This window comes from Neoarius graeffei, chromosome 23 (genome assembly GCF_027579695.1).
Source record: "Neoarius graeffei isolate fNeoGra1 chromosome 23, fNeoGra1.pri, whole genome shotgun sequence".
Classification (NCBI taxonomy): Eukaryota; Metazoa; Chordata; class Actinopteri; order Siluriformes; family Ariidae; genus Neoarius; species Neoarius graeffei.
Window position 1 is genome coordinate 29,231,539 of NC_083591.1, and position 12,751 is coordinate 29,244,289.

Sequence of the window (12,751 nt, forward strand, 5' to 3'; positions counted from 1 at the left end):
GCGAAAGGCAGGGTACACCCTGGACAAGTCACCAGGTCATCACAGGGCTGACACATAGACACAGACAACCATTCACACTCACATTCACACCTACGGCCAATTTAGAGTCACCAGTTAACCTAACCTGCATGTCTTTGGACTGTGGGGGAAACCGGAGCACCCGGAGGAAACCCACGCGGACACGGGGAGAACATGCAAACTCCACACAGAAAGGCCCTCGCCGACCACGGGGCTCGAACCCGGACCTTCTTGCTGTGAGGCGACAGCGCTAACCACTACACCACCGTGCCGCCCTTTTGAGAATCTTATTTAAAAAAAATAAATGTTGACCAAAAAATGCTACTATGTTTGTATCGTAGGATACGGACCCGCTCGCCAGCCAATCAGAGCGCAGGATTTGGATCGCGAAAAAAATAAACTTCGTTCCTGTCCACCTCACCTCTGGCTATAATAAAAGAAAAATAGACTTTCCTATATAAGTTTTTTCATCTGAAAGCGGCGCATGCGCGATTCGCTCACCATCGAACCAGGATGCTCGTGCTCGCTAGGCGCTCGTGCCCGCGCCGCTGATGCTGCGGATTTGACGGGTCGGCCGCCGGGACAGCGAGCGGAGGAAGGCCGGAACTTAGGAAATAATGAACAACAAATTTGACGCGTGAGTAAACATAACCATCGAGACTCGCTGCTGTCTTTAATTAGTTGTTCCTGTTGTCAACGCAAATCCTGAGGGTAAAGTCCTCCCATGCAGCTGTTTGTAGCGGACAGAAGCAGTGAGAGGTGTGTCTGCCTCACACGGACAGGTCTACAGTTCAGTAGGATGCATGACAACGAACCTACCTTGTCTAGTCTTCATACACAAAACGAATGCTAACTGGGAGTATGACAAACATGTGCACTGATAGTCTGAATAGTCAAGCGGCCTCGTAGGCCGCAAATGAATCCCCGGGTTCGTCGTGAGCACCCAGCCGGGGCAGGTACACTGGAAGCCGCAGTACTCTCGCTGACTCTCCGCTCTCCAGTCAAAGAATATTTACTCACATAATCATCTTGCAGGAGTGTTTATGATGTGTATTTCTACTAACCTCTTCCCTTGTAGACACGACTAAGACAAATCAACTGACGTAAAAGTTTTTTCCCCCCTTCCTTCCTTCCTTTCTTTCTTTCTTCCTTCATGAGACTTCTGTGCGGTCTCAATAAACGTGCAGTAATGCTCAGAGTGGGGTTAGTGAAGCATGGCCAAGTTTGATTTATTTTTTTGTTACAGTTGTAGGAATCATAACTCCTCTGTATTATCAAAGCGTAATAAGTTGTGTAGTTTTTATACTTAGCCTAATTGATTTGTTCATTTGATTTGTGTGGGTTTAATACAAACAAGTAGGCCTGTAAATAATGTCGGTGGAAAGTTTATCTGCTTGTTTTCCTGCTGAGTACTCAAAGAAATTGTTCCAAATGTAGTCACTTCATGACTGTGAGCCCATATGAGTCGGCTATAAAAAGTCCCTGCTCCATCACTCCTGAGCCTACAGCCGTTCTTTTTCACCCAGAGCGTCTCAGGTGGTCTGATGGGACCTTTTATAGGCCACCTATGTGAGATCACAGTCAGAGTGCTATTAGGAAGGAAGTAGGAAAATTCCATTAACGTTGAAGGAAACTGCCCTGTCAGTCTGCAATGAAAAGAAGCAGAACTAGGTTATTGTCTGCTTCCCTATGGGTTGTTTTACAATCAGGGTACGCAAGCTAAAAATCACATTTAACACTTATCTTCAATGTCAAAAGGCTTGACTAATGCCGCTTTTCCACTACCAACGCGGCTGAGTTGGGCTGAGCTGTGCCGTGCTGAGTTGAGCTGAGTGGGGCTGTTGGAGTTGCATTTCGACTACAACCGCGCTGAACCGTGCTGGCTGGAAGTGGGTGGACACATTGGGTGGAGTTAGCGAAAGTGGGTGGACGTCACGTGATGTCGTTAGGTGGCGCAAACTGTGACATCAGTGACCTTTTAAGCGGTAGTCTCACAACCCGGATAGTAAACAATAAACATGGAGGACATGGAGTCGTTAGTGTTGCTGGTCTTGGTGCTGTGGCCTGTTGTCACCGACAACGCCAACAGATACTGGCAAGAGCGTATAAATGAGGCGAGGCGCATAAGGCTTCAGAAATTCTCGTAATTCTTCTTCTTCCGGGTTTACGGTGTTTACAGATCCCAGCGTGCTCGCGGGGCGTGTGTGGGCATGTGAGGACACTCCTCCTCACCAATCAGTGCACAGGGGAGTGTCTCCTCACGCCCCTAGCCCCACTCGGCTCGGTTTGGCTCGCTTCAGCCCCACTCCAAAACCGTGCGAGTTTTGGGTGCTGAGTAGGGCTGAAGCGAGCTGAGTCGTGCTGCTCTGAGGTAGTCGAAACGCGAGCCGTGTCGGGCTGAAGTGAGCTGAAAAAGGGTAGTGGAAAAGGGCCATAAATAAACTTGGTTGTTTATTGTAGCTCTATTTACCATGCAAAAAAAAAAAAAAATTGGTGATGTTATTTTTGGTGAATGTATGGCAATATATGTCATATTTAGCAAAATTACTCGCGTCATTTAGAAAAAGTGCTTTTTTGACCACAGATAGCTCCAAAAGGGATGCACTTAAATCATTCTTTATACCATAAAACACATATTTGGTTCCATATCATTGGAAACATAGTTAAGTTTTAATGTTGAATGCCAGTAAGTTTTCAGACTATTTTGATCAAATTAGTATGTAATTGTGTCAAAAAAAGTCCTCTCCGAGACAGCTAATTTTTCAATATAAAATAACATATCTAAAATGATTATTTTCATCCTAAAATGTGGTCAAGATATTGGGACATAAATATTAGAGACAACTAACACAAAGCTTACAGCCTTATATTTAAAAGCACTATGGAAGTAGTGGATTCTGAATTGTCAAAAAAAAAGTCCTCTCCGAGAATCACTTCATTTGTTTCTCCCAGCCCTGCTTAAAGCTGCACTTAATCTTCTTTATCTTATAGCGGATTACACAAAACTACCATACACGTATGTCAAAAAATTACCTGGAATCTGTTCTTTAACTTGTCCTTCACTTAAAAACTGGTACAAGAACCAGTTTGAATCAATTTGAATTTTGGACCCCTGTGACACAAACTTTGTACCCTGATTGTAAAACAACCCATATGTTATTTTATAGTTTTGATGTCTTTTGTACTGTTCTACAATGTAAAAATTGTCAAAAAAAAAAATACAGAAAAACCTATGAATCAGTAGGTGTGTCCAATCTTTTTGCATAACCAATAACATTTAGAATGGATTTTATAAGTACATGTCCCAAATAGTGGGGCGGCACGGTGGTGTAGTGGTTAGCGCTGTCGCCTCACAGTAAGAAGGTCCGGGTTCGAGCCCCGTGGCTGGTGAGGGCCTTTCTGTGCGGAGTTTGCATGTTCTCCCCGTGTCCGTGTGAGTTTCCTCCGGGTGCTCCGGTTTCCCCCACAGTCCAAAGACATGCAGGTTAGGTTAACTGGTGACTCTAATACCCTGTCCACACTAGCAACTATACCGGTACTGTAGCGGTATAACTGTATCGGTACGAAACCCACAAATGTATGGGTTTCGTACCGGTACAGTATTGGTACTGTAGCGCTTCGCTGTAGTGTGGACAGATGAAGCGGTTCTGTATCGATACAAATATAATGTGCATGCACAAAGTCACACACCTCAATCGATGTCTTCGCTGAATAAAATAGTGAAGAACAGAGATTTGTTTTCTTTGTTTCTTTCTCAACTGCCTCGCACGTTTTATACGATTCGACTGAATAAATGACCAGACTGACCAGACCAGAATAAATACAGACTGTACATTGACAACAAAAAGCACACACACGTTGTTTCATCCGCCATATTCTCGGAAGGAAGTTACTCGGTAACCACAGAAACATTTCACGCACGCGCATTTCAGCTATCGTGAAAGAAAACCGCAAACATTTCTCGCTAGTGTGGACAGATGCACTAAACTGTACCGGTATACTTTGTATCGATACAGTTATACCACTATCTTACCGGTATATATGTGAACACAGCATAAATTGACCGTAGGTGTGAATGTGAGTGTGAATGGTTGTCTGTGTCTATGTGTCAGCCCTGTGATGACCTGGCGACTTGTCCAGGGTGTACCCCGCCTTTCGCCCGTAGTCAGCTGGGATAGGCTCCAGCTTGCCTGCGACCCTGTAGAACAGGATAAAGCGGCTAGAGATGATGAGATGAGATGTCCCAAATAGTAAGGTGATTTTTTTTTTTTTAAATCACACTGCACTGCAGACTAAATCAGCTGCTCTTCCTGAAATCACAGGAATGTGTCCGAGTATGTCCAGTTCATGTTCAAGTAATAAATGTCCTTATTAGATACATCCATATTAATGAAATATCTCCAGCTGAAACTATTTAAGCTCTCTGGATAGATGCAAGATGGAGTTCCACCAAAATATACTGAGAGGGGGCAGGTCTACCATAAGATTGATTGGGGTGTATTTCACTTTGCCTAGTGTCTCTACTGTGCGAACTCGAGGAGGAGAAAGTCTCTACTGCACAGACTCTGCTTACAAATTTGACAACATGGTGGTGGTATTTTGGCTTCCTTCCTATAGAATGGGAGTAAATGGAAGCATGCCATCCATCAGCATGTCTGGTGAGCAAAGGGTCTGCATACAAGATATCCACCACTATATTTTACAGTGGCTATATATATTTTTTTCTTCTTTCGGATGCATTGGGTCTGATTTGTGGCTGCTGGTTTCAGGGGCTCTTATGAAAATTGGTGACATCACAAATTCAGGACACTTCAGTCTTTTTGATGCTTTTAGAAAGTAGTTGATGCTGCTGCCCCTCCCCCCCCCTTTTTTTTTAAATACACTGAATTCTCTTCCCCCCCACCCCCTTTGGTAACTGCAGTCTGAAAGATGACGACAGTGGAGATCATGACCAGGACAACGGCTCACCGAAAGATGGAGAGAAGGAAAGGAATGAGGATGAGGAAAAGGACCAAAACACTACCAAGAGGAAGGTGTGTGTCTGGGTGTGTTCCTAAACCTGTCCTGTGCTCATTCCAGGACATGTATTCACAAAGATCACAAGTTCATTTCACATATTTTTGGCATGCTTGGCTTTATTATTTGTGTTTATGTTTTGCTGCCATGTGCAGTGTGATGTTTCGCATGTGACAGAACTAACTACTGAAATTGATACAGCTGTAGATACATTTATAAAAGTATTGAGGCAAAACAGTTTTTCTCCTCCATATATGTGTTTTAGGCTGTGGTTCCTGGGGCAGGTGAGCACCCTCTTCAATATAACTACACATTCTGGTATTCTCGGCGTACCCCAGGCAGACCAGCCAGTACACAGAGCTATGAACAGAACATCAAACAGATCGGCAGCTTTGCTTCGGTTTGTCACATGCTTATTTGGATAACTTGAGAGCCAGACTTGAATATATAGATTATACACTCAATGCTTCTCCTCTTAAGCCTAAATCTGTCTAAACCCAGACTTCATTCACATACACACTTGCTGTTATAACCAGAAACAAAAGCAAGCACACATTCACTAATATAACAATGCATTTTCTTAATTCTTCACAGTTCAGCTTGTTGTATCATTTCAACATATCTAATATGCAGTCTGTACCATAGGTGGAGCAGTTCTGGCGGTTTTACAGTCACATGATCAGACCAGGTGATCTGACTGGCCACAGTGACTTCCACCTGTTTAAGGAGGGAATCAAGCCCATGTGGGAGGTGCGTATGATAAAGGATTATTCCAGCAATTTTAAAATTTAGAGGAAGAGAAACGAATAGTTATTAGTTTTCATCAGATATACTATTTTATTTTATTATTTTTTTTATATACTTCTAGTTTTATTTCACTTATGTCTATCTCTGTTTTCTCTCCTCTCTGTCACTAGGATGATGCTAATAAGAGCGGAGGGAAGTGGATAATTCGGTTGAGGAAGGGTCTGGCCTCACGCTGCTGGGAGAATCTGATCCTGGCCATGTTGGGTGAGCAGTTCATGGTTGGTGAGGAGATCTGTGGCGCTGTTGTCTCTGTCCGCTTCCAGGTACTAAAACGCTGAACCTGAATACCCAATTACATCATGGGCTTTTGCTTCATTGTACTAACCTACACTACGTTCAGACTGCAACCTGAAACGACCCATATCCGATTTGTTGTGAAATCCGATTTTTTTGTTAGGCCGTTCACATTACCAATTATATGAGACTTGTATGCGATCTCCAATATGAACGGAAAACGACCCAAAAGTGTCCCGCACGCGCAAATTGACACGTAATAAGCACATATACGTAAACAAAAAAAAAAGCGCACTCTTCAAGTTTGCAAGTAAAGCATGGAGATGAGGCGAGACCTGGCGATGTGGTTTTTGTGGCGGCGGCGGAACTCGCACAAGAATCTGATTAATGTGGGCAGCAGATTAATGAGACCGAAGGTGTCAAATTACTGGAAATTTCCAGAACAATCTTATAATCTTGTAATACAGGATGATTTAACATCCAGGTCCCTACCAAATCCACCATTAGCTTGATCAATTCTATAAAAGTCTATTTAAATTCTGAAAACTGTACAAATGTTGTTGTTTTCCACCAAAGAAGCGGGATTAGCCAACGCAGAATAGTGACATTTGTCTCTTGTTGATGACGTGTAGGTCGCATGAATGCGACCTGTCCGGTCAGACTGCAGTCGCATGTGAAAATAACGGATACGCATCGGAATTAGGACCACATATCCAAGCGACCTGGGTCGCATGTGAAAAAAATCGGATCCGTGTCGTTCAGATTGTCAATAACAAATCGGATACAGGTCGCATATGGGCAAAAAAATCGGATATGGGTCGTTTCAGGGTGCAGTCTGAACGTAGTCCTAGAGGTCTGTAGCTTCACTCCTTTAGTCTATAACTTCTATTAATGTGACTAATCTGGAAATCTGTACAGAGGTCTGTTAACATATTGCCTGCATTAGATAATTTAATGCAGTTGTTTTACTATTTTTATGTTGTTCCTCTTTAATCACTTTTTTTTATAAACCTTGAAGGTGTCATCATAATTCTAGCCCTCTCCATCTTCAAAGCAAGCAACACATTGTAAAATAAGTTTACGTGTAGGATTTTATTAAATTGTTTAAATATTTCCTTCGTGATTTGTATGATTGGACACAGTGCACTGCAGAATTTAATGTATTTGCTGCTCTAACACACATTTAATTATGATGCAAAAATTAACTGAAATAAGTGATCTGGGTCAGGGTGTGTTGCTGTAATTTGATGTCCTTAAGGGTAGATGGTTTAATTTAAGTAGGCATGTGTGTATGTGTGTGTCTAGGAGGACATCATATCTATCTGGAACAAAACAGCAAGTGATCAAGCCACTACTGCTCGCATCAGAGACACACTTCGCAGAGTCCTCAACCTGCCACCAAACACCATCATGGAGTACAAAACACACACTGACAGCATCAAGTAAGTGGCTGCACACAAATGCACACATCCTTGCATTAATTAATTTTATCCGAAGCACCACCAGGGTGTACAAAACTTACACAAAAACACGTTTGAACTTGATCCAAAACAACCATGGAGTACAAAAGACACAGACATTTAAATTATAATAGGAAGATTTTATTTTACATTTGTGTAAATTTTATTTATTTTTCCTTCCTGTGTGTTTTCAGGGCTTGGGAGGATTTCCATGGACTTGTGAATGCTAGTGGTGGCCGCTAGGTCTTTCTCATGGGTGAACAGTGCCAGGGGTATGACCAGTATAGCACCTTAAAAAAAATCCATCCATCTCTATATAACACTTCAAAACTTCATGCCAAAAGCAAAACTCCATTATACTTGAACTTTTCAGTCTAAAGTTTAACCACTATAATGCAACACCCCACTAAATTTGATATGGACAATGTGCTATTTGCAGTCTGTAATTTAATACAATGTTATTTCATATTTCTAGGTTTAATTACCTTCAGTGTGGGTGAAGAGGACTTTCCTCGGGCATACAACTCACTTATTTATGAATTAACATTGTTTTGAATAGACAACAAAAACGATATTGACTACTGGAAAGCCCGTTTTCCTGGTTGAAATATCTGATCAGCTAAAATGCCCCTGAGAATGAAGGAGGAGCCAAATGACCAGTAATGAATGTTTTTTTCAAATCAGCTGATAATTATTTTTAAAAAAAAAAACCTTAAGTCGGTGCAGAAACAAGCCTTAAGAATTATTGCTACTGTGGTTCTGATGAAGGCTGATAAAACCAATCAAATGAAATTTGGTGCATCGTTGTACAGTCACATTTACCTCATCTGGCAAGGTATTCAGATTCACATAACCCATCCTTCTTAGAAAGCAAGTACTTTTTATTTGATATTGTTATAAATGGTTACATTTTACTGTAGTGCAGTATTTTAATTTCAGTGTTAAAATTTTGTTTTTGAAATTGTAAGAAACAAATATATTTTCAAAGTTGTTTGAAGAGATATCATGGAATCTGTTCTTGATAACTTTTTTGTTTTAAGCTGAGCGTGTTGAAGTTTAAAAGCCTAAATGATATCGCACTGTGCCTGCTTCCTAGAAGCCCTCAGCATTCTGTGACTTTTGCCTTGGAAATAATTTTTTTTGTGTGTGATTTATGCTGTTAGCTGAAAAATCCTGATTCTCCTTTACCACCAAGTAAAACTGAAGAATAATAACAGATGTGGATTTGGAGATTGGGGTTGGTCATGGTTTGTCTACATCTCTTACATACTGCCTGGATTTATAAAGTTGAGTGTGTTTGAAATAATGTCTGGATTACAGATGACTGATAGCAATAAACATCAAATATGCAGCTGCTGCTAACGTTGGCTTGTGGAATGATGTACTTTTGGCAGAGTTTAAGATGGAGGAAACATTGTCATGTAAGCAATCTGATCTCTACTTGAGATCAGATTTAATCAGTGGATGTACGTTTAAATGAAAACAGTGAGTTGAGGTTTTCTGTAGACTACTTAAATTTGATTATTGGTTTACCTGATCTAGCTGTAAAATTTAGGAATCACAAGTATTTGTTGATGACCTCTTATTTCATGACTAAATTGTAACGACAACGTAAATTTAAAAAATGACAATGAAAACTATGGAGAAATATTTGTTCAGTATGCCCTGATGAATTAAAAACAAGAAGAAATGGCTGATTCTGGTTGGGCAGACAACCTAGCTCACTTCTTCTGCTAAATATTTACACCCAGGAGAAATATCCTTCACCAAAATTCATGACAGTATGTTACCTTCCCTGTTCTGCATTTCTGACCATAATTGGGAAGTGGGGGAATCCGGCTTGCTCACTTAGCTGTTCACACGGCTTTCACAGTGCTCCTGGATTCGAACAGGCATATAAGTCAGGATACACACAGAGCGATGGTCTGAATAAAGTAACATCTTTATTTGAAAATAGTGGTTATCACCATCACGGTGTACAAAATTCCATCACTCGATAACCAGCAAAACAGTAACAGAGGCATGGCAACAAGTCAACAAAAATAAACATCCAGCAGTACCCCTCCTCTAACAGACAATCTTAAAGTGCTGATGACATGTTTTTGACATCTTTGGCGATGTTTTATAACATAAAAAGTAATTCCCGATGATCCATATATTAATTCACGAAGGCGCCTATTTTACAAGTTATGATAAAAAACGCGGCTATTTGGGCAAATTTGACGGGGCTGCAGCACCCAGGAGACGAAAGAGGAGGAGGGGCTATATGACATCAGCGAAAGAATCTTCCTCCTAACTTACCAGTTTGTTGTTGATGCGGCAGGTGTTCAGTTTATCATTATTAGTATTTTTATTAGACATTATTATACATTATTTTATATAGTTATTATGCCTTCGCGTTGTGTTGCCGGCTTTTGCTCCAAAACCCACAAGGATGGGGTAAGTTTATTCAAGTTTCCCAGAGATCCCGAGCTGCATGCGAAGTGGGTGAAGCAAGTCAGGCGCACTCGTGACAAGTGGGAGCCCTCGCCAACATCCGTCCTGTGCTCTGAACACTTCGATTTGGATTGTTTTGACACCCTTCCCAGCTTAAAGGAATCTCTTGGGTGTGCAGTTCAGCACAAACGTGTGCTGCTACCATCAGCAGTGCCTACAGTATTCCGGAGGGGGTCTACTAGTAGCTATGCCGGATCCAGCAGTCGCCTGGGACAAGGCGACTCCTCCAAAGACAGTCCTCCTGTCAGAACATGTGTTGAGAAACGACATAAGATAAAGGTACGTAGAGCTATAGAGTGCTCCGACATGATGCTAAAAATAGTAACCATGCGGTCTGCGCGGCCATCTTGGAAGTCACTCGCTCCAGAGCGCTCATAGAGTACACATTCATGATAATCATAAATGTAATCATAAAGTCGGCGTGATATCAGTCATGTATTTGCTTGTGAAAGCTTGCGGCTTTCATGTAACTGCCGCCTAGCAATGAGAGGCAAAGGGTAAAGAGGGTAGGCTATCAGATTCTATTCGGAAGAGATCAATACATGATTGCTTAAAAATTAGGTATTTTAACAATTTGCATCTGTTTTGTGATTATCGTGACACTTGTGTGTTATATAGAACTGTATGTCTTATCAGCACATCGAGGATCTTCCACCGGAGGCTTTAGCAAGTACTCGTAGCAACACTACACTTTACCCTTTGCCATGCTTTGTTAGGGAACGGTAGCAAGTACCCCGATGACCGACTTCAAGAATATGTAGAAAAAATTTAGAAATTATACTTTCCAAAAGTCATTTGAGCTTACTGTATTGCATTTCCATTTATATTGTAGGTTCTTGCTGATGTTTTTGCGGAGTATGATGCAGCTGCTGAATCAGAAGCTGCAGAGTTTGTATGTACTAGTTGTGAACATTCACATTATTATCACTCATTTATTTAAAATCAGATAAAATCATGCCATCATGATCACTGCTTAAAGTACCAGTATTTGGTTGTTGAAGAGCTAGCACTAGAAAGTTCACCGGCGTTTTCATGCGCTGTTTCCATTGAGTAGAACAGCCAGTGAACCGCAGCGTGTTCTTCCGCTGACGTCACAACATGGCCGCGAGCCACGGACCCAGTTTTCTTGCGCTGTGCAATTAAAAGTTGGATATTCGCGTAACAACAGCTTCTTTTCACGTAATTATAACAGAAATCTAACATGTTTGCCATGTTGTATAGTTTATTTAAGAAATTGCATAGAGTCATGTTCGTGTCATCAGCATTTTAAAGCTACAGGGGACATTTTACAAGCATCATGAAACTGCATGAGAGAATTTTCTAAAACGTTGACAAATTAAAATTGAGTTCCACTGATTAAATTCTGACTAAAAAAAAGACTACAATGTGACCTAAATTTAAAAATCTTGTCAACATTAACACTAGCATAAAGAAAAAGTTTAAAATGTTATATGCAATAAAAATATAATGAATAGTTTCTAGTATCCAGTATTTTGCTAGAATTGTCCTATTCTACTGTCAGAGCCTAGATTATTGGTGTTAATCAGTAGAGTAGAAAACCGTACATTAAAAATGTATAGCCTTTAGATTATGGCCCTTCAGAGATTCACAAAAATACTGATGCGGCCCAGGCAGAATTTGAATTTGGCATGTCTGAATTAGACACTTCCTCCAAAACAACGAGCTGTTTTTGGAAGGCTCGCAAGAAAGAGGCCCTTCCTGAGAGTGACCCTGAATACCTGAAGAGCAAGCGTCACTGGAATTACGGTACAACTGGAATTGTAGTCAGTTCTTGGAAATTTGTTGAAATTGTCAAATGTGGTGGATCATTCATTCAGGCAAGCCAAAAAAAATGGTTTGCCTCTGCCAGGCTTGGCCACAGATAGATATGCAACATGATAATGAACCCAAACATGCAAATCAACACAGAAATGGTTTCAGGACACAAAAATCACTGGTGTGCCGTGGTCATCTCAGTGTATATATTTCAAACATTCAAACTATCTGGAAAGATTGTAAAAGGGGCTAAAAAGTCAAAACAGTTTACCCTGTATGCACATTTCATTAACAATTCCATCAAGTTAAAGCTGACAATAAGTCTTGATCTTAAATTTAGTTTAATTTCAAATACAAAATGCTGCAGTACTCATTTAATCAAGCAAATAAATATCAGTAAGATGTTGCAAAAGCATAAATTGGAGATGATGGATTAAATAAATGATAGTTGAAATATCATTTTAATGTGATAATTCCAGCCATGTATTTTACTCATATCAAAGTTGTCATATCAAATTCTAGTAGTTCAAAGTTTTTATATAAAGTCTTTACAGTGGTTATTTGGAAATTCAATACATTTTCCAGATGTTTATAGTCCATCAATGCTGCTTTTCAGATGTGTTTTTTGGTTTAGCTCATTTCAAAAAACATGTGATTCTGGGGAGAACATAACATAACATTTAGTGTTCTTGCACTATGCTGAAATTCATTTAGGTATATTTGGTTCTGATTTAAACTTAAGAAACTTACCAGGAGAAATGTACCTGCTAGAAGTAACACTTTGGTATTCACATTCATGTTTTGAGAGACTAAGGGAAGAACAGAATCAGAAAGTCACATTTGTCAGAAACCCATCAACCCAAACTGTTTGTGATTTTTAAAAAATCTCAGGGAGCCAAAATCAGTACATTCACCAGAAACCCAATAATTCTAATTTTGTTAAT

At 40.5% G+C, this 12,751-nt stretch overlaps 2 protein-coding genes across 3 annotated transcripts in view; one reads left to right on the forward strand and one right to left on the reverse strand.

Moving 5' to 3' along the window:
• Positions 1-521: 521 nt before the first annotated feature.
• eif4e2 (eukaryotic translation initiation factor 4E family member 2) lies at positions 522-8,897 on the forward strand. Of its 2 annotated transcripts, XM_060906036.1 has the most exons (8): positions 522-655; positions 4,940-5,051; positions 5,300-5,434; positions 5,680-5,784; positions 5,952-6,104; positions 7,381-7,517; positions 7,730-7,807; positions 8,011-8,897. In XM_060906036.1, the coding sequence occupies exons 1-7, from the start codon at positions 636-638 to the stop codon at positions 7,776-7,778; spliced, it is 711 nt and encodes a 236-aa protein (XP_060762019.1). In that variant the 5' UTR covers positions 522-635; the 3' UTR covers positions 7,779-7,807; positions 8,011-8,897. The 2 variants fall into 2 exon arrangements, with proteins under 2 accessions (XP_060762019.1, XP_060762018.1); XM_060906035.1 differs by having other exon boundaries at positions 523-655; positions 7,730-8,897.
• Positions 8,898-12,437: 3,540 nt separating this feature from the next.
• LOC132871196 (phospholipid scramblase 3) overlaps positions 12,438-12,751 on the reverse strand; it is a 33,347-nt gene continuing 33,033 nt past the window's right edge. Inside the window, exons 6-7 of the mRNA XM_060905302.1 lie at positions 12,558-12,616; positions 12,438-12,464 (exon numbers count right to left, since the gene is read on the reverse strand). Coding sequence (XP_060761285.1) covers positions 12,438-12,464; positions 12,558-12,616 — 86 coding nt within the window. The remainder of the gene's footprint in view (positions 12,465-12,557; positions 12,617-12,751) is intronic.

Bases quoted from the DNA above. Each gene is read 5' to 3' on its own strand.
- eif4e2 (XM_060906036.1), top strand. From the start codon at position 636: ATGAACAACAAATTTGACGC. The intron at 5,435-5,679 runs GTTTGTCACATG...TCTGTACCATAG, and splicing joins AGATCGGCAGCTTTGCTTCG to GTGGAGCAGTTCTGGCGGTT. The intron at 6,105-7,380 runs GTACTAAAACGC...GTGTGTGTCTAG, and splicing joins TTGTCTCTGTCCGCTTCCAG to GAGGACATCATATCTATCTG.